The sequence below is a fragment of the Bombus pyrosoma genome, linkage group LG14 (genome assembly GCF_014825855.1).
Source record: "Bombus pyrosoma isolate SC7728 linkage group LG14, ASM1482585v1, whole genome shotgun sequence".
Taxonomy (NCBI): domain Eukaryota; kingdom Metazoa; phylum Arthropoda; class Insecta; order Hymenoptera; family Apidae; genus Bombus; species Bombus pyrosoma.
Window position 1 is genome coordinate 8,421,292 of NC_057783.1, and position 22,836 is coordinate 8,444,127.

The 22,836-nt window shown below is 39.0% G+C and overlaps 1 protein-coding gene across 3 annotated transcripts in view; it reads right to left on the reverse strand.

Annotated features, from left to right (window-relative positions):
• Nucleotides 1-773: 773 nt before the first annotated feature.
• Nucleotides 774-22,836, reverse strand: part of LOC122574715 (homeobox protein unc-4-like) — a 45,538-nt gene continuing 23,475 nt past the window's right edge. For 2 of the 3 annotated variants that reach the window (XM_043742627.1, XM_043742629.1), the window contains exons 2-5: nt 13,852-13,912; nt 10,386-10,558; nt 3,236-3,439; nt 774-2,706 (exon numbers count right to left, since the gene is read on the reverse strand). In XM_043742627.1, coding sequence (XP_043598562.1) covers nt 1,966-2,706; nt 3,236-3,439; nt 10,386-10,558; nt 13,852-13,912 — 1,179 coding nt within the window. In that variant the 3' untranslated portion in view covers nt 774-1,965. The remainder of the gene's footprint in view (nt 2,707-3,235; nt 3,440-10,385; nt 10,559-13,851; nt 13,913-22,836) is intronic. The other variant, XM_043742626.1, reaches the window with a different exon arrangement.

The following is a 22,836-nucleotide window of genomic DNA, read 5'->3' on the forward strand; positions in this document are numbered from 1 at the left end:
AATGAGAGTATAAAGTTGCAAAAAAAATTGCAGGATTTCGCGAAACGAAATTGAGGAAAATCGTAACGATATCCTCATGGTAATTCGAAGACAATGTGGAAGATTTAACGACAGACAGTGATTTATTTCAATGGAAGTTTTCTATTCAGCTTTCACGATTTTCTGTTACTTTTCATTTTGTCCTTCCCCTCTGGCGAAATCCGCGAAAATTGTGCAATTCGTACGGTCAACCGGTCGGCTAAAGTTATGCTAATTAAGTTATCAGGATTCATTCGGTTTCATTCCAATTAATTTCTGTCGTTTCGTTTAATAAACAATAGTGTATCGTGCTTTCACGTTGATGAATCTTTAAACGTAATTAAATATTAATCCTATATATGATATTCCGTGTTGCATCAACATATTCACGATATGACGAACAGCTCGTAGAAATAAATTTAGGAACGCGGCAAATTTTGCAACTATATGGAGAGCCCATTATGCCGGTTGGTTTGTTTTACCAATGCATCGATATGTAATATAAATTACGAAATAAATTTAATGGTCCCCACAAATAAGTAAAATGATACATAATTGCTAACAGAAGGAAAAATTTGGACGTTCTCTGCAATTTTTCATGTAATCTTTTTCTTCGATAATCCTTCATCTTTTCCAATTTCTTTGCTTCAATGAAATAAGTTATTCGCACTTACCTTTTACACAAATCGATACGGATGGTGCACAGGAAAGAGGATCGAATGATGGAGTATATTCATCACACGACACTATGTATATAGTGTTGAGAATAAATTAATATATTTGAAATGAATATACGGTAGATACTGTCTCGCATCCCAGATTTTATGGCATCTCGTAACATCTTCTCTCTCTCTCTCTCTCTCTCTCACACACACACTCTTCCTCTGTCCCTCTCTTCTCCTCTTCGCATCCCCTTATCGATCTCCGATATCCCCCTCTCTCTCACATACACACAAAATGCACCCTGGTATGACATACAAAAAAAAAAAAAAAAAGAAAAAAAACAAGAAGAGGAGAAACATCCCGTAATTCAGCTTTGTACCGCTTGTCATTATTTTCAGCATCCTTCACGCACTGTCTAAAACTTTCCTTTTATTCTCTATGTTATATACACGCGTACCAGGCGAAATCTCTATTGCTTTAAATAATATCCGCGACTCGACGAACACTTGGGTATCGACTACGATCAATTAAATAAAACGAAATCGTCCATACTTCGAGCTATTTACATTAAATACACGCGCAGTCTGTCGCTCTCTCGCACACGCATCCTTACTATCTCTATCTATCTCTCATCCTCCGTCATATCTCCCGAACAAAATCGTTCTAGAGCGAAAAAGAGGAAGATGATGCTTGTTTTATTGCACATTCTCGTCTCGATCTCTACACTCGAACACGCAGGACAAAGAAGAAAGTCGAACACCCTGGACAGACTCAACGTCACTCACGCACTCGATGCAGATATGTCGAAACTGATATAAGCTTCCCTTTATTCAGTCAAAAAACTCGTCGCTTTTCTCTTTGTCTCTTTCGAGCCACGCGACCGACGAAAACAGTCACGCTTCGGCAGCGAAAACTTTCTGGAATCTCCAATTGGATCGTGGAACGTAGATCAAATCACTGTTCGTCATCCTTCGTTAAAGATTCTTCTTGACCAATCGAACGATACTAAACAATGTTAACCTTGCTCGACCTATCACGAAACCGTGGCAAGTCTTCTAAGAAACGAAAGACCTAGGCTCGCCATCACAGGAACTCTTCTGTTCCACCTCGAACAGCGATAATAGGGTACTGTCCTAAACGTGTGAATCTTTCTAACCTCAACCTTCTCGTTGTTTACGATAATGTTCTCGCGAAACTGGCCCATCACTTCGTTGTCTAACACCGAAACTCGCGTCGTTTGTCACCGGACAATCTCGACTGGAAGGAATTTGACTTCTTGACTCACTACGTGGTGGATGGCGAAGTGGGTACGGAGATCGGCGACGTGGGGCTGCTCGACTCCCTTCCGTTAGAAAGGGTCGGCGTCGAGGCTCTGTATTCGTTGTGGATTCCAGGGGTGCTGGTTCTGTTATTGCCCAGGAGACTGTCTATGGAGAAGGGGTTCAGCCTCTTTCTTTCTTCTCTCCCTTTCACGGACAAGTCTATGCTACTGCTTTGGACCTCTTCTTCGTTGGTCTGTTGCCTGACGGATGTTCTGCCAGGATTGCTGCTACTGTTCGTTGACTGGCGCGGTCCACCTGCACTGTTGATGTTCACTAGCTCCCTTCTTCTCTCTAGAAGGCTTAAACCCCAATGATGAATCCCTTGCTGATGGTTCAAATGATCGAGGCCCAGGCTGGAGTTGGGACTTTGAAGACTCCCTGAGACCTGGTTCACCGATCTCCGAGGATCGTTCTGTTCGTTGCTGGTATTTGCTAGCCTTGGATAACACTCTCCGTCGATAGAGCCATCCGCAGCCGAATCGACTCTCTCGCTGCCGCTCTCGCTGCAAGAATCCAGACCACCCACCACGTCAATCTCCTCGTTCGCGTCGTTTCCGGAACCTGACACGCTGCTGCTCTCGTTGTTGTTTGTCAAGTGGTTGAACGAGCTTCCTAGGCTGCCGTTCAGGGAATTTCCGCTGGATGCCGCGGCGCTCCGGGACTCCCATTCGGTGCGAAGCGTCGAGAGGTCCACGGTGATTCCCTGAAATCAGAATATTGCGTTCTTCCCTTCTGAGCTTACATTTTGGATTGCAGTAATCTGCGGATATTACGGAACTTAGATAGACTTAATTTTTTAACGAAAGAAATTTTATTTAAGCGATCGCTACCCTTTGATGAAACGCGCTGAAGATTGAATTGATATTCGATAGGTAATAAGATTTGTTCCACTTTAACAGAATGTACAGTACGATCTTGATATGATGTAAGTTTTAATTGAAAAGAAATACTATCAAACCGGTCGAAGGTAATAACGTTTTTTCTGTTGAATTCTGTGAAGATTGAAATTATATTCGATAGATAATAAGATTCGTTTCATTTTAATAGAAATATAAATTATAATAATATTCATTTGCAAGTTTCTAAATTGCTTTCGATTATAATCAGATACTAGAAATTAATCTACGATAGAATTACAATTTCAGAGATTATCATCAATTGCTCTTTATACGTTCGTTGTATTCTGTAACTTAATATTGGATAACGTAGATTGTATTAAGTCTAGGGGTTACCTTCGCAGCTAACTTCCTCTGCTGTCGTTCAAGAGCTTTCAACAATTTTTTCTGCCGCCTTTCCCTCTCCTTTCTTCTCAGCTCTTCAGGTGGAATGGGTTCGCCGCTACAACTCTGAGGATGAGCGTTATGCGCCGGCCTTCCTGGACCCTTCTTCGTGTGCTCCTTCTTCCTCCATTTTGCCCTTCTGTTTTGGAACCATACCTGCAAGCAAACGAATCGGATTTGTTAACTTAAAAAAGAATCCCACTTCGGAAGCGCAATGTTTCTTAGAAATTATTTAAAATTCCTTAATTTTTTATTCATTTCTTTTAAGCAAACGCTCAACTTTAATCTTGGCCCTACGAAACATGAATGTTCCCTGAAAATGATAAATTTTCTGAAACTGCTACATTTTCTGAACCAAATGAAAAGCAGTTCTCAACTTTGATCTTAAACCTTTGAAAGATGAATCTTCATCGGAAAGGGCGGATTTTTTAAATTCTTACGCTCTATAAACCAAAAGCAATCCTCAACTTTGAACTTACACTTTTGAAAGATGAGTCTTCTGTGAGAAAATCTATGTTCTGTTAAATATGCTTGCAATTTCACCGTCGAGTGTTTCATGGAATACCGCAGGATCAAAGGGGAGAGAGCAGTATTTCACCGCGACGACTGCGACTTTATCTGTTTTACCTGGAGTAATTAAAAGCACGTCCAAGCGTGGAGCGGTCACAACGGTTAAATATCGAAATTACACGAAGGAGGGCAGCCCGCGCGGAGGAACCAACGACCCCCTAGGGTGTCTTGATTCATGGTGAGTTTCAACCCTTTGCTCGCGTGAACGCTCGCGGCGTAAAGCACGATTTAAAGCCGGCGTGAATTTCGCCGCTCGACTAAGAGAGAAAGAAACATGGAAACAGAGGAGAAAGGGGTTGAAAAGGTGGTTGAAAACGATGAAGACATTAGTTGTGGCTGCGGCCCGGTATGCGGCGCTGTTCTCACGCGAGCTACAGATCAATACACCCCCGCCAACCCCTCTAACTATCCTCTGTACGTCACGTGCCCTTACAATTTTCTTCGCTTTCCTTTCTTCCCTTCGCTTCTTACTTTCCAAACGAAAACGAGATTCAATCGGAGGAAAGATTGGATTGTTCCACGCGCAGTTGGCCATTTTTCACCGAATTCTGCCGGAGTTTGACGGAACTTTGTTTGCTCGAACTCGGTGAAACGAAAGTGGGGTGTGTTATCTTGAAAACTGAAAAATAGTTCATTGATGTATTTCTCACGCGATAATGGATTGTGAAATACAATTCAATTTATTTGCAAAAGTATTCTTTTTCGATTCAGATGACACAGAAATATTATAAACCGTAGAAAGCACTGAAATTTCTGAGCTTCGGCTAGTAAAGTTTGCAGGGTTCAAGCAAAGTAATTTCTGAAATATTAATTTCTAAAATATTTCATACTAATGTGTAATATTGTGCGAAAGTGAATCATTTCAATGTAAGGAACTACGCCGTTCGACATTTGATAAAATATCAGACAGTCGCAAGTTCATCGTCAATCGTATGTCATTATCAGAAATAATAAGCGATGTCAATTGGTTGTCGAACATCATTCAATCTTATTCTCTGTCCTAACCCGAGATAAACCATTGTTTACGATCTACATACATACATTTTTCTTGGTAATATTTACTCGCCTAAACAGTGATAAATTCGTTGATATAACGTCTGCATAAATAAAACGATAATCCCCACGCTTCATGTTCGCAGTGTCTTTTAGTAATATGGGAAACAAAATAAATAGAATAAAAAATAAAGAAATAAAGTGTTAGAAAATTTTCCCACCGATCATGTCCTTGTATCACAGATGTTTCTATTTTCATTATTATCAAGGAAGAACGACTTACAGCTGCTCCACGTTAACTCGACGAACGAGAAACGTTATTTCGGCATTATTACCACTATTCGTTAAGAATTATCGCCGGCTGATAACCGCTAACAAGCTACTCCATCGATTATTATGTGCTTTGACTGATGCCAAATGTGTAACATCTTTTTTTCTAGCCAGTTTACGACCGCCTTTCTTCTTCAGAGAAGCATTCATAAAACGAGTGTATGGATAAGAAGACCGCCTTAAAACGTTGATATTCTCGAAATTCAAGAAAGAGAGATATAAGATGTATCTCTACATCTTCACGAATATATAACACGAATAGAACGAGTAATTAGCTGAAAACACTCTCAACCTGATTTACGTCAATGATATCGTGAAGTGTGTCTCATAAAATATAATACACTATCCGAAACATCTTTCATGCGTGTATTCTAAGCTGATCATTGTATCGATGTGATATGTTTTTGCGCTTTTACATTAAAATAAAGTTTCGTTTCGAGGAGATTATCGACTGGAATATTATCGATAAGAATAGCTACTGGTGGTTTTGACTTTTTGACCGGTGAAAATAATAAAGAAATCTGAACGTAAAAGAAATTTGACACTGCGATAATTACCCTGACGCTGTGCTAATTAATATTCAGCTCTCGTCGCTCGGTTTATTACATGCCGGCAATTCGTATGCACGAAACGTAGAACGCGTCGTGTGTTCTGTCGAATCGATTTACGCCGACAAAACAACGAAAGCTCGTAAAACATCCATATAAAAAAGGTATAACTATTAATTAGCCTTAGACAGAGGCAAGCGAGTGAATTATTTTTTAATCGACATACATCTTCATCGAGATTGTTTCAACGTTGCACGTTTTCTCCTTTGATTATTCTTCCAAGTTTATACATACATTTATAAAGAACTTGTATTTCAACATATTAGTAAATACGATACGTTTAATGATGTTGTAATGTTGTAATTTAACAAATGAGGAATGCAGTGTGTGCTTTTAATCGATATAGATACGTATGTACGTATTTTCCATTTCACGCTTGTACATCCGAACCGTACGGCGGCCGAACGGTGGTTATGCCGCAATGCATAACACGCTCATGACAACAACAGGTGTCGCGACTACGCAATTACTGTATTTGTCCTAACAAATTAAGCAATGTTACAAAAAATGTAGAGTAAAGGCTTGCAAAAGAAATTTTCGAAGAATTCAATGTTACATGAAAATTATTAATATTTGTCCCTATAATTATCCCTTTTCGTAATTTTCAAAACACTGGAACGGAATTCAAGATATTCTCTCTAAATGAAGTTGTATATTTTAATTAGAAAATTCCACCTCCTTACCTAATAAACAGAAAAAAATAAAGAGAAGAAAGAAAGAAATAAAATTTCTCTTCACAGGATCAAGGATCATCTCCCTGAAAAAACCAACACAAACACAGGATTGAGAGGCCTTGGAAAATTTCTGAGCGGTTATTAAAATTGTCCCCATTCCACTCAAATGGATGCCAATCGTCGGACAACGTTAACGAAGTGGATCAAAGAGGACCAGTTCTGACACGACATCGTAAAAGAGTATTGAAAAAGGGAGAAGACCGTCGATCGTTCGTGTCGTTCGGAGTGCAATTGATTTTTAAGCAGCATTCCGCCTCCCCTGCACCAGTTTGTCCGATCTTCCTTCTTCTTTCACGTTCCCTCTTTCATGTCGAAGACAAAAAGCGTACAAGGGGGCAGCTTGTTCGCTGGTTTTAAGTAAATATGATAATGATACCACAAGATCGTTCAACGACGCGTGCAACGATCGACAATCAACGAGCATGATACGTAGCCCTTCATTTAAATATAAACGGAATGGAACATGGTGGGCGAGAAAATGGCGCTGCTTCAACGAGCTGTCCGCCAGTTGATACTTTCGACCTTATTTTTAAACGCTTCAAGATTTCCTGCATTCTGTTACTTTGTTAAGTAATTGATTTTTTAAGGTATCGCATAATTGAACCGGGAGAATAACGACTCAACTGCAAAATCGCAAATTTTTAATTAAGCCATTACGTTACTGTTCACAAACATATCTAATATTTTCGACATGGAAATTCTACGATTATGGTCTAGTGATTTAAGGAAATTAATTTAAGATACAAAAATATTTTCAACGCTTTGGAAGATCAGTTCTAAAGATTCATTAAATAAATAATTATTATATGTACATTCGTTCGAATAAGCGCGGCACAAGAATATTTTTATCATTTAAAAAGAGTGCATGGAATAAAGAGACGAAACTTCGGAATAATACAACCAAATACCAAGATTCTTGCTTTTCGAAGAAACCCACCCACGCTTATTTCAAGCTCCCGAGGAAGCAGAGGTACCCGTTTAAAGTCACAAAACGCTTCGTGTTCGCACGAGACTAATGAATTCGTTGCGATCGAGTAAGATACCGATCGTTTTCGAAAACGCACCCTTTCCGAAAGGCGACACCCACGTGTAAACCGACATGGGTCCCAGGCTGTCCTCGGCTTCCAGTTGTCCGTGGCGAACCGTGTCATCGATTTATCTCATCGTGACAATATTTTTTAAAAGCCTGGACTAGCATCCGCAGGGGTTATCTAGCATGGGTATCAAATATCTAATCTGAGGACAGTCCCTACGAAAAGACGCACCGGCTGCAGCGTGACATCGTGTCACCAGCTTGGGTTATCTCAGAATCACCCCTGTCACCAAGGTCGCTCGGTTTTCGGCCCTACAAAGGGGATAGTCTATGTTCAGCTAGCAAAGAAGCGATCGAATCGCATATCGCGTGGGTTTCGCGCGGTGATTTCAACGCCTGGTTTCGCGTGTCGACCTACTACTACATCTGTATAACGCTCTCTATTATGTGAAATGAGAGAGAGATTTGAATTATTATATAATATGACATGAATAATTCGATGATTATAAATTAATTGTTATTATACGTATTATGAAAACTGTATTTATAATAATATTTTTCTATTGTTTAAATAATGGAATGATTATTAATAAGATGGTTTGGTGTAATTAAAATAAAGTCTATGACTGACGAAGCTTCGATTCAAATGGGTTAAAGAAACTAAATTCCGAGCAGATGATGTATTGCATGTGCGATTTAGGAGAGAAAATGAGGTACGAGTAATTATTAGAAAACAGTGGACGATTGGCTAGTACGTAGCATATGAAGCGTGTCTAAGCACATAAATATAAATATCTTATCGAGTTGGGGAGATGTGAGGGTAGCTTCGTATCCGATGGGCCGTGAAATTGAGGGTCCACCCTTCTTCGTTGGTCCCACAAAAGGCTACCAGCGTGTTATGGTGTCGAGTTCTAACAGAAGCGAAAAGATGTTGCTAATCTTTTCATCCGTTTATCGTAATAATCGAATGAATGCAACATTGTAAAATAATTAATATTTTAAAAAGTTTTTAATGATATTTAAGCTTGTTTACTAAATAAAATCTGTCAATAATTTATTAGAAATATAATGAGTCAACAGAAGCAAATCTTATCTTGCATAATTAATTCTGTGATAAGTAACAAAGCAGCGAACTGAACTTCACTTGGAAAAGAGAAAAAGAGAAAATTATAATGATACATTTTTCTGTAGTGGAATGACTTAAGGAACCACCGTGGATGGTTTTCAGAAATATGGTCCGTCAATTAAAAGCAAAACATCGCTAATTATTTGAGAAACGGGCGCTAGTCATGAAAACAATTGTTAAACCGTGTATGTTTTTTTAGTTACATGCAATTCTACTACTTTCACAGAAAACGATTCGCGTGGTTCTCCAATTTATCCTGGCATCACGAGCTTCCGGAAGAATAAATTAAGAGAATGTTATCGTTTACTATTATTTTATTCCACGACGTACGAGATGGGCGTGTTACGTGTTAAAGGAGAAAAGAAAGAGTTCCGTCTGGCGATAACATTAAAAAACGTTTTCCCGCGAAATCGATTTCCTGCGACTGACGAATTGCCCTTTCACATGAAACGTTTCTCTCTGCATGCGCCATGATGCATCATTCCTAATGTCATCCGAAGAATTTATAACTTTTAATCTTCTCATATTGGAAGTTTTTTATAACATTTTTCGTTTCAAGAGCATCTATTGTATGTGTGACAAAGTCGTAGTATCAACCCTTTCAACCATTTTCGAAAATATTTCAATGTGATTATCAATTTTTCCATTTGCGAAATATCTTTGTGATCAAAGAATATAAAAATTTCTAAAAATTTTTACGGACCTTCTTCTTTTAGTACAAACGGCTTGACGAAAGAAACGACGTACACATAAAATTCAGTTCATTATTCAAATGGATACGGTCGACGAATCGAAGCTGCTGGTCCCGAGATAGATCTTCCTCAGTTTACTACCCTCCAACACCATTCGACCGGCACACGGCTCGGCCTTTGCTAAGGTAACCGCACTCAGAATCGAGCAGATGGACTAACTACTCCCGGGAGAGTAGCTCAAGGGCCGACGGTACCGAGATCAAACCACCCCCGTCCTCTGTCGGGCATCAACCCTCGAAAAATGACAACGAATTCGCTATAAATTCTCGCCTATCGGTACAGCCGATCTGGGACACCAGATAATGCTACGCCAAATGTTAAATCAAGTCGCAATAAAAATGCATTTTTTTCGATGTTTTTCGATGTTCATGCCCCTTTTCAAAGAAAATTGGGCCACTTAAGCAGAAAACAAAGCAGGAAGCAAAGTGATCAGCTCCTTTTCTAAAAATTTCTTAATTCGGAATGAGATTCGATTAGAGATAATTCGATTAGAGATAATTCGATCAAAAATTAGATTTTTTAATTTGACTTGATTCTAGTGAAAGCTTTACATTTTTTCTGAATTTCAACTTGAGTTGTTGAGTTAAAAATGCATTCGTGGAATATAAAGAATAAAAAAAGGAAAAAAATGTAAAAGCCTTCCTTTCGGGAAGAATAAGCGTAATCTTAATTTGTGTACTTAAGTTGACATCAATTTGCCACTATTTGTACCCAAGAGTCTTATAAATCCTCTTACATATTCTCAAATAATCTCTTCATTTCCTACCACGCTGTCAACTTCACCGACTTCGTAAAGTTCGGCGGATGTAAATTTAATGCCATTCGTTCAACCCTTCGTCGACTGGTTTCTTTTTTATAAGATCCAAGTTGCCTGTTATACCCGTTTTCCTCACAAGGGATTATCCTCCGAAGATTCGAGCGTTGAGTTTGTAAAAATACGAACGAAATATACTCACGGCTACGCGGCTCTCTTTCAGCTCGAGTCTCACAGCCAGAGCTTCTCGCATAAACACATCAGGATAATGACTCGAGAGAAATGCCCGTTCCAATTCCTCCAGTTGCCAGCTATTAAAGTTGGTCCTGCTCCTTCGCCTTTTGCTTCCACCTTCGTCCGATTCACCATCGCAGCCTGAAATTATAAACGTACCCACGTTAGAACCTCTATAGATTTTTCGGCAAAAAGGTTAAGCCACTTTGTCACTTATTATCCTTTCATTTCGGGATTAAGATCTTAAGCTTCACCTGATATTTGTTGGAGAATAATATTCAATTATATATTCGATATTATACGGTGTTTCTTCTCAAAGCATCGTACATAGATTCGAAGGCCGTTTTCAAAAGGAAAGTTAAGAAAATTGGTGTTTATTCTTTTCGTTAGATTGTTATTGGAATTTTTAAATAGGATAATTTTCGAAATAAAAGTTGATACATGGAATTTAGATGTTTCTTATTTCAGCAGTATGTGTTCTAATAATTTGACTTTAACCTTCTTATTTTGTCTTAGACAAACTTCCACTAAAAATAATAATTATAGTATAGAAAACAGCTATTATAACTCCGATAGAGAATAATTACCTACAGAAAAATGTTTTCAAACTTCTTAATAGAAATCAATATCAAACTATACATTGCACGAAAAATTCTATCAAAATCTATTTCTCCCAAGCACGATCTGATTCGATATTTCCGTAAAAGCTGCACGTCTGGTAATTGCATAGAGACGTCAGTTTCCATGTGAAAGGGAGAAACACGCTAAGGCTTATCGTCGCGAAATTGTTCGAGCTATCGTATCATTCGGACCTATCGTCTCGTCGCAGATAAGACCGGGAAGTAGAATCCCGGCATATTGAATAAACATAGAATTTCAGTGATTTTACGAGGGCTCACGTCTACCCTCCACCCTATCTCAAGCAAAAATCTGCGGATCCTCGATTGTTTTGGCAGACGTCTCCGTCCAAGTATGCGCTGATATGTATGCTAATGCGGACGGAGCGGAATTGAAAAAAGATCGGCAATTATGATTGACTCTGCAATAAGGTCGCCGTTATCTGGATCGGGAAATGAAATAGCACGAGACGAAACGTTTCCCGAGATCGAGATGATTCGAAAGGAGCTTCATGTATAACATTTAATATCCTTCTAAATATTTTGGTGAAATTGTTAGGAATTGGAAGAATCGATAAGAATTTTATGAGGTAAAATTCAAATTTTAATGAATAACAATGTTAAATATTATCAATGATTTTCATGCTATTTTAAGGTTCATGTATTTTGGATTTGCACAGCAATCGGTGAAATTTTTGTTCATAAGATATAATGTCAAGTATTATTAATGATTTCAGATAATTCGATTTTAAAAAAAAAAATCGAACGACCAATTTTCGGAAAAGAACTGCGATCAATCGTCTCCTTACCAAATTCATCGAAAAAGGGATAGATTGTAATCTCTGTTAATTCGTGATTTAATTTATCCAAAGATAAATGACTAAAAATCGTATTAGTGCAGAGAATTGAATACTTACGTTGGCGAAAGAAGGAATTCGTGGTTGAGAGACATATTGGAGCGTTCGCTGGCGAAAAGTGTAGCCTGACACAGGCAATTTTTCTTCTTTCACGTCCGCGGCACGGTATTATTATCGGAAACGACTATCAAACTTGATAGATGATACAGGTAGCACGTTAAATAATTTATGAGAGAACGAGTTAAACAATTTTCACGTCCGGCTTGATCGCCGAACGTCCTCTCAATCTATTTTCGTCGCGTTCAACGGGACAGAATTACGTTTTCCTCTTTCCAGACGAGAAAGCACTGCCCATCTCCTGATAATATAGCCGATCGCATAATGAACTTGACATGATGATAATGATTCGCTTAATTCCGCGGCATAAGCATGACGCGTTCGGACACAATGATCAGCCGCCTCGTAATCATCGCTTCCGTAAATGGTATCTCTCAATTTATCTAAGAACGCATGACCATTTACTCGTCATTTATCGAAACAAAATATGTAATTGAGAGGATTGTCCGCCGCCATACTTGACATCCGACTTTTATTGCTTTGATTGGACGTTGATAGTCTTTAACTCGGATCGATCTATTGTTCCTGATTTAATTATATTCACGATGGATTGAGACGTTCTTCAGAATTATCCAAGAAAATTTTTATTACGATAGAGGATTCTGCATATTTCTTGCCGGAGAATTAAAAATTCTGATCGAAAGGAACGATTGAACATAACTATATCTTAACATATCTATTGATATCTACGAGTATCTATCGAGTATCTATCAGTTACCAACGAATTATCAGCGAGCAATTATACACTGTCTTAGCGAATTTGTTAGTACGAGTGTCTTAACGACAGTACCTGTAATCATTTATTTATTTATTATTTTAAATACACTTGACGGTTCCAACAACGAGTTACATCGTTATCTCAACAACTATCATGCACAATCCTCTACATAGGTATGTATTATAAAAATTTCTACACTTTTTTTGGATGGATTAAACGCGTGGGTGTATTTAATAATGTAACGAGTGGATGAATTCGTAATAGTCCAATGTATTAAAATCGGTATAAGTACAAGTACAAGAGATAGTATATGCCGGTTTTAATTGTCGCTCGCTCAATGCTACTATACCGATCGAAAAAAGGATAACAATACTCTGTCTTAGGGAGCATGTCCATACATTTATATCGACGGACGCCACCACAAAAAGTTAACTTTCTTATGTAACTCTGGCTGAAAATTACAAGAAACGGCAATAAAAATCTGTTCGGAGTTCATTCGCCTTTAGACGTTGTAAAAAGTTAAACAACATTTAAGTACTCAAAGGCACAATAATATGGGTCTCTGCCTGATTTGAATTTTACATTTCCACTTGAACTTTTCCTACGTTCATGTGCCACTACATTTTCAACGCGTAATTTCGTTTGGAAACGACCAGTTATCGTTTTTAGACAAAAACATTCCGGTTTACAAATTGACGTCGAATAATCGAGCAATATCGCTCGGCAGATATTTCGCACACGAATCAAACCGGCCCAAATCAGCGCATGGGAGCATGCAAGTTAATATGTCGAGCACGAAACATGCAATCAACCTATACACTTTCCCTTCAGAAATACAAGTTTCCCATAAAATATATACCGCGTAAAATCCACAAGATTCATCCTGGATACACCACTTCTCTTTTAAACTGAAGAAATAAGGAGATTCGTCTGCCAAACCAGCACCTTCGCGCGTATCATATCCCCGAGTTTAAAACGCGAACACGTTCCACGGTGTTTTGCGCAAAAATAAACACGCCGACAGCGATTTTCATGAAAATCGTTTACCCGATCAGGCAATCGTCAATCGTCGACAATTTTAAGAGATCGCGTTATGCACGAGCATACGTATAATTTCCTACTTACACATTGGCGAAACTGGTCCAGGGAAATTGACGTATCCCCTTGCGCCTCTCGTTCGTACACCCTATCGGAATATAGAGAGACAGTTAAAAATCTAAACAGCTGTAATGCGTATGTTTGTCACAGGAAACTTCAGGAACGTTGGCTCCTTCGTAATGACGAGTTTGCCCCACGTTATGACGGATTATGAATACAAATTACGCACGGCGCCAACATCGTTTTAATGGCAGGGTAATTTATTACGATAGCTCTATACTATCTCTCTCTCTCTCTCTCTCTCTCTCTCTCTCTCTCTCTCTCTCTTTCTCTTTCTCTCGAGCATCGGACTACAGAGCCATCTTTTCTTTTTCCTTTTTTTCATCGAAACCTCGTCCTTCGAGGGGAGTCGGCGTTTAAGCTAATTGTCGCTGCACGCGAGAAGCAATTTCTACTAGAGGGATCATTAAGGGATCGAAATGTCTTCGTTCCGTGGGGAATAAAAAATTTTCACCGGTTATCGTAGGTTAAAAAGGCTAATTCAATACTCCGGAGAGGCATGCATACGAATTACCGTGTAACGCAATTTTATTATATGTATATATAAAGGAACAGACAACAGGCTACGGATAGACAAGCCGTGGGACACTTCGATAATCAGCACGTTTCGTTAATAAATCTCCAACGATTACTATTACTTCGCTACGATCGTTTCGCCAAACGACGATCCAACTTGAGTGTAATTTCCATTCTAAGACACTCCTACCTCCTTGATGTAATCAAACTCAAAGATCTCTCGAATTTCCGTGAAATTACAGTCAATTGCTAAAGTACAGTCGAGTATTTTTTTTGGACGATTGATAGTTGTACAATATAGAAATTTGAGAACCACTGACTCGTTCTACAGATCTTTTTTGTATTATTTAATAGCTGAATATTTGATGATCCTATTATCCATTGCGTATTTAATTTTCAAGAAATTATTCAATTAATCGAACGAAACATGAATAAATTATCGACATAATCGACATACTGAATATTCACTGAAAGGAAAATTACGGTTCAAGGATGCAGTAGAAAATACTTTATATTTCCTCCGTTAACACTAGACAATATTGCAAATCTAAAATCTACTAAAATACTGATAAAAATTGTTGCAGAAAGAACGCAAGATGCAAGAAAGAATCAATCGAATCGAAAAACGTATATTCAGGTAAGAAGAGAGAATCGGAACAATGAAAAACGAAATAGGAACACGGCGGATCATTCTCGCGATGGTGGAAGATTAAAACGTGCTTGTAACAAAACGTGTCTCGAATATAAATTGCTTTCATCCGAAACAGACGCCGCCGGTGTCCAGCTGCTATTTATTGCAGGCTGGGTCATCGCGATTCGCTCGCTTCTCTTTCGGTACCTCTTGTCCAATTAAGATTTACCAATCGACGATAATGTTCGCGAATCGGCCGTGTCGTTGTTGACGAGAAGCTAAAGAGAAATAAAAAATTATTCGGTCGCGCATTAATCAGCGTAATTAGATGCTATTTATCCATCGATTACCTCTCTCCTCTTCTTTCCTTCGTCTTGCGAGAAGACTGAATGAGAACAGGACGGATATCGATCGATCCGCTCATTATTGATAATCTATACTCCGTCATAAGCGATCCATCCAGCTGTACACGGTGGCAAGCTAAGGAACTTGCTTCTACGGATCGCTTTTATGATCCTCGATGCTTCGAAATGCCGCATTTATTCTCTTTTTAACGAATGAGTTCATTTACGCGTCGATGTGGTGGAAATAGCGAAAATTCAATTGAAAAGTAGACGCTTCGTTCATTGACAGAAGTATCGGGCATTTGTGTCAGTATTCTAAATAAGCGATGGAATCTTAAATTTCACAGTTAAAATTTGAGTTGAATTGGAATTTGGAAATTTTTGATATATATTTGAACTGAATTTAAATTTGGATGTTCGATGGTATGATTGCTAATGAGAATTACATCTAAATTTGAAAATTCTTCGTTAAGGTTTGAGTTTAAATCTTTCTATCGGCAAACCAAACAGACTTAGAATCGCCTCTAGTATCAAATTCTGCTTCAAGTCGAATTTATTTCAACCAAACCCAGTTGTAAATCATCACGAAACAGTTGCAACTGACAAAGGATTGCTACTGAAGGTATCAAAATCCAATGACTGAATAAAAAGTCGACCGAACGTCTTTACGCCACGATCCTCACTCGAAGCGACTGTTTCAGAAAAACAGAAGGCCGAAGGAACGTTTAGCGTAAAAGCGGTTACGTGTTGGACTGTTATTAACATCTCCCTAGTGTACACTGGTCGTAACGGTAATAATAATAAGAACGAGCGGGTTTCAAGATTATAAAGCGTCGCGTTACTAAAGAGAAAAGAGAGAGGGAGAAAAAAGGGCGAAAGAAGCGACTGGGAACGAATGCGCCGCCCAATAGGGACTAAGTACCAATTCTTGGTCATTGCTGCCAATTCGGCCAGCCCTGTCTGGCTTCCATTTCCACACGGTTGAGAAATAAGACATCCGCGGTTTTAAAAGGAAAAAGGGCTGCGTGTAGGGTCGCGTGCGTCGTTATGGGGCCCAACATGGCCGAAACGTATCATCATGCAATTACGCCACGCTAAGAATGTAGCTGGTCGTCGCGTATACACCAGTGGACCGCCATAAACGCGCACGAAACGCGCCGGGTCTCTTTCCAGTAATAATCGATCCTTGATCCCCTGGACCGTGAAGTTCACCGTAGCTTCCACGGATTTTCGTAATTTCGTGAAATTACGATATCGAGATCGGTTGCTATATACGCGCCTTAGAGAATTCCTCTTTTATAGTGGGTTTCAAGTCGATTGTTTTGAACGTTCGATGATTTCGTAGCGAAGAATGTTTGCCGACAATGGGTTTTCCTTCTGATTCAGTATCCGCGCAAGGGTGGCTTAAATTAGCAATAAAATTTACCGATATCCGGTAGTGATTAAATACGTTTAATAATGGCTGATATTTTACAAGGCTATGCATGATGGAAAATGACCCGCAATTAAATTGAAATTACACGTATACCTGTACCCAATTGCACATAAATGCTTTTGCGTAGGTACTCGTGTATCGTGTCCTGTCTGCAGACGTAGATTTTAACGTGTCGAAAGTTCAGATTATCCGGCGGGCCATTGATCGCAGCCATAAAAAAAAAAAAAAAAAAAATTAGGGGAGAAATACTGCATTTTATCGAGTAACATTCTTACTTGGATTCATTCCTAATTTTAGCAAGAATTTTCGGTTATTTTGCAAAAAGAAAAATAAATTATTCCTGACACATTCGTGTCTGAATTTTTGTTCTTTGAGTTATTGATAATAAACCAAAAGTAAATAATGAAAAGTATACCTAAGCTGTTCATTAAGCGAAATGCATTCTCTTCGATTATGCAGTATAAATACATAGATATAGACACTGGAAAAAATTCCATTACTGTAGCTTATGAATACTTCCGCGTGTTGAACGAAGACTATAATCATTTTCTTCGAGCAAAACTGTGCGTAATATTTGAATCTTCTCTGAAATTGGAAAGTTAAATGTTTTTCTTACAATTTAGTAGATTTATGGCGCAATTAGTGGCTGTATCGTTCGTGATACACGTTTGTTAACTTTTGCATGAAAGAGAACACAAAAAGCGTGCCATGTCGTCACCGCGTTTTTAAATATTACCTTTCTTTTATATTTTCACTATATACTGATCATATTACACTTTTATAATATTCTTCATTATATTTTATATTCTTTACTGCATATAGAGGTTTTACATATGGGGGCTTTTTAAATATCCAAAAGTTTACCAATATTTTGATACTTTTTACAATCACCATTGACCTGACTCACTTTCCTTATTTCAATCGAATTGTCACGCTGAAAGGTGATATCCTCACGATCTCATGGCCAACCTCACGATATCGCAGTCATTGAATGATCCAAGCCCATCGAAAGAAGAGAAAACTACTTCGTTTCGTTGGCCAAAATGCTCTCGAAACTGGCAGCCCGCGAATGAAATTACAATGATTACCTCTCGCTTTCCGTCAGACACATTAACCGTAATAACGGCGGCATAAAGCGTCTATGTGTGTGGGCTGTCATTTAAAAGCATCAACGGAAGGCTAATTTCGTCGATATAAAAACGAAATTGCCCCTTTTCACGAAATCCTGATGAATTGCGCGATTAATATCGTTCAATTGTTAAAAAGGGTCGCGCCTTCAAATTTCGTTCCCCCGTCTATACTATTATCTTTTTACGTGTGACCGCCAATTACACGCTATCCTGAAAATTCAAGAAGCTATTTACTCGAACGCATCGCTGTCCGTTTTATACAGACAATGAAATTTTCCAAAATTGACCGATCTATTCTGCCAAAAGTGGCTCTTCCTCTTATATGCAATACATTGTTCTCGCGTGTATTGTGCGATCAGAAACTTAATTAGCAAAAATATTGTTGTTTCTTTGAGAATTATGCATATCTTCAAAGGTATTATTTAGATTGGTATTACGATTAGTTAGGTAACGTGTTCTAAATTTATGCGATAAAAGAAGGAATGATTCGAGGTTCGAGCGTAAGAAAAATTGCATACTGCTGGACTAGATTACTCTAATTAATATCTGCAATAGAGTGGATTTGCAGTTCTACGTTCGCTTAACTTTCCCTTTCAAAGTACCGATTAAATGTTAGATTAATGTAGAACATAATAGCGACTCTGGAGTCGTAATTTCCAACGTATTGAAATAAATACCCAGGCTCTGGATATTATTAACAACTTTACTACCAGCTTATTATTCGCATAATTACCGCGAGACAACAGACTTATAGAATTTATGGAAGACGAGCACTGATCACGTCGAAAGTGCTACTACGAATAAATTTCGTGTTCTATTGACAATCGTAGCTTGTGTATCCATCGTACAATTACCCTGAAATAGCAAAAAATATATAATTTCTAAAAGATCCTCAAAGAACAGTGTTATTGACATTCTACATGTGGAGCAGTAACCTTTCAAGAATAAGATATAAATTCTATTATGAAGAACGAAAGTAGCATCGTCACTAGCGCATCCGCTTAATGAGTTGCCCGTAGAGTCGCGTCGCGCGAGTTGGCCCGCGGTAAATCGCGTGAAACCGGTGAGAAACGTCTCGTCACGTGTCCCAGGGGGACGCACGTTTCAGCTGTCTCGAATGAATCGAACAGAAACGAAGATGGTACCGGACGAGGAGGCTCGGGATCAGCGCGAAATTGAGATTTTATATCTCGAATAAAAGCACGGGTCCCGAGGCACGGCTCTCTATCTGTTAATGAAAGAAAGCGATCGGCTGTCTGTTAGCGACGACGTAGGCTGCAATTAAACCGTAATTAACCGGAGGCCGAATACAGGACGCGCGTGGAATATTTTTGCGTGCCGCGTTTTACGACGCTGCCGTGCCTTGACACCTTTATAATGACATTAAACTTAATAGGCCGGCACCCATTTTCCAGTCGCATACATTGTACGGGCTTAATAAAGTCTCTCAAGCGTCCCCGCGTTCCACGTAACGATTCTTAATTAAAAATTTTAATTGAACCCATCTCTTCGACACACCGTGCCGCGTCAACTTTCGATGGTGACTGATTGGAAAATATGTCTCTCGTGTCTCGCCGATTCGCGAGGTTCGTTTGTCGCCGCAAGGCGTATGGGCGAACGTTGTCTGTAAATCAATCACGATATGATATTCTGACTCGTGACGATTGACGTCTTTGCCAAAGGATTTGCAAAAGAGAAAAGTTTGCAAAGAAGTTTAAGGAGTTAAAAATTTAGATTTTACGCTTTAGTTATTGAGCTGTTGTTGAAATAAAGAGCGAATTGTTGATACACGATTCTTTTGCCTTTTTGATACGTACATATGTCTCACACTTCCATATATATATATCTTCAAATAGCTTCTAACCGTATATTCATGTCACAAAATTGTCTCGTCACTTCTAAACACAAAGCAAGCTGCGATCACCACGGTGGATTAAAGCAACAATGAGCGTGAATCGATTCGACGAAAATTCACAGTGAAGTTGCATCGCGAATCCCACAAGGTGGACGGTTGCACGTACTTTAACAGCACTTACGACGGATGTAATTTAGAAGTGAATTCGAGTTCCGTAATCACCGGGTTGCCGTGTACCAGGCGGACCGGTTGACTGCAGAACGCAACCCTCCATTTAGAGGGTAGTCTCTTGTTAAGTGAGAGTCAACGACGTCATTAGCGTTAGGAACGACATTCTGGCACCCGTGAGACCGCCACTTTCTGCCCAGAAAGGGGATGCACCGACGAATTTCCACGGTGACCGTGCACGAGAATTTCTTCTTCACGTTTGGCCGGGCTATCTCTGAACCGCCCGCCACCTGATTTATAATGATAAATTACAGACTCCAGGAGATTCCGCTGAGCTACTTAGTAGGTTCGAACTGAATTAAGCGATCGGCAGCTGCGTTCCGTGGTTCCTGGTATTCATGATGATTTTGGGACATTTCGGGAGGAGCATGAACGAATTTTAGATTCTAGTTAATGACATCCACAAAGAGAGGGTATTTAAATAAACGTTAACGGTAGAGTCTGTTCTTTTTTAATGAAAGTTAGAGTGAGAGAAACCATAATAATTTCAACTATGTCTCAAAGTCTCAAAGTGAAAACATTTAGCAATTTTTCGCAATAAAGTCAATGTTGATTTTTATTAAGAATCGAACGTTATGTTATTTTGACCATACTATGTTAATTAAAATTATTTAAAAATAGCATACTTAAATGCATGTCATACGTCTTGTCATCTAGCATCAATCGTACAATGGAATAAAAGAAACAAGATTAAACACCTTTCCTATTTAACTCTTAATGTCACTTCTCTGCCATCCGAAACGATCTTTCCAAATCCACATTTATCAACGCTGAAACAAAGTACGCGAAACGGGGAAGAACCGGAAACACAGCAAACGCAATTTGAAACGCTCAGGAGTGGACTTCTTGTGGTTCAACGTCTAACGAGGGACATTTAAACAAGAGCCGCTCGTCAGACAACTGGCTGGTTCGACGATTAATTTTAACAGCCATTCTTATAATCCATCGTGTATGCAAACGGGTAGCGATATCTCAGATCTACGCAAAACATTAATATAAACTCCATTACTGCTGTGTTTAACGAACTGAAGGATCCTTGTACGTCGGATAATTTCTCCACCTTCCCGTACGGCTCGATCATCGAAACCATGTCGTGGCGAGACTTGAAGGGCCACCGGCGGGGGTATCGCAGGAAAACAGGGCTAATAAAGTAATTTAACCGGCGAGAGAGAGTGATAAAGTGCGTCGTCTGAAGGGGAAGATGGAACGAGTTTCAGCGAACAAGAAAAACGGCCCAAAAAGACGACAGATGGAGAAAGAGAGAGGCAGAGGAGGGGAATAGGAGAGGAAGGAGGGGGGAGAGAGAAAGAGAAAAGCAGATAGGCGAAGAGTGGGAGCGCAGATATGACGAAAAGGTTTCCCGGAAAATAGAAGATTGGCAGGTCGAGGAGTCAAATTTTAGAAAATTGAGAATCAAAAGAAGATGTAAAAAAGGAGAGAATTATTGAGAGGAGAGAGGAGGGGGGAAAATTAAACCAATACTTACATATGGGAGAGCATGATGCTACAGAAAGTGTGTATTACGCTATGTAAAGGAGAAACCAGAGGGAAAAAATGTAGAAAATTAAAAATAAAAAAAGGAGATGAAAGAAACGACGAACATTAGACAGGAAGAAAATGATTAGCACAGAAGGGGAGATGAAATTATAAGAGGAAACTTGAGTAATTTATTAGAAGATAAGAGAAAGATGCATGGGATAAAATTGCATAAAAAAATAGAGAGGAAGAAAGAAGACGAAGGAATAGGTACTTACATAGGGATGAAAGAAAAGACGAGAAAATCGGAGAAGGACAGAAAAGATAAAAAGAAGAAGAGGTGGACAAGGAACAAGATTATTAAGCTGTAAGGCGTTAACTGGCATAAGGCGTCGGTAGGTGGATACGTTGCTTGCGTGCCAGACTGACTGCATTTGCATCTAGACGCCATCAATCCTCCTGACGCCCGGTTACACTGCCCCTCTCCCGACCCCGCCAACCCTCTCAACAACCCCTCCAGACCTTCCCTTCATCCTTTTCTCTGCTCGACTCTCCGTGCCTCGACTTGGACGATCTTAAATTAAATATCCAGAGTAATAAGAGTGTTCGAGCGAGGTATTGTGGCTGGTGCTCTTCAGGAACCCGTATGATTAAATGTATTTTTCTACATTTTGAGACTACGTTGCACTTCGTATTTTTAATTTTTTTAAATAGTAAATATTTTCATTTTGAGAAATTTTGATCAGGAATTATCCTATCTTTGACTAATAGCTAAATTTGAGAGTTTAATTCGCGCGGTGTTGATTTCCCAAAATATTTACAAAAATGTTCGTTTTAAAGAAAAATATTAAAGAAAAATTCAGATAAAAATTTTTGTTACTATGAAATTGAGATTGAAATTTGTATTCGGAATTTTTCATTTAAATTTAATTGAATTTGAGTTACTTTCCATCGAGGTTTCGTTAAAGTCTTTTTTTTTTCTTTTAATCAGGCGAACTTTCTCAACAATTAAATACCTATATATTATCTAAATAAGGATGTACATCTCTGAAATCAATTAAATAATATATATAATATCAGCTACCGAAACGAAAGGAAACGGGTGCCGGGAAAAATTTATAGCCGCGAAATTCGGACGGTTTCTCGAGAGGAACAGTGTGATTTAATGCGTTCCATCGTCGATCGAAATCTTATCGACGATCGGGTGACAACTAATCCAGATGTGAAGCATATTGCGACACGCAGCACCTTGTAACACATCGGTGAAGTCTCGCGCGCTAAAGGAAGCTAATTAAAAAAGGACACTGCGGGAAAGACAGCGTTGTTACGAGAAACGA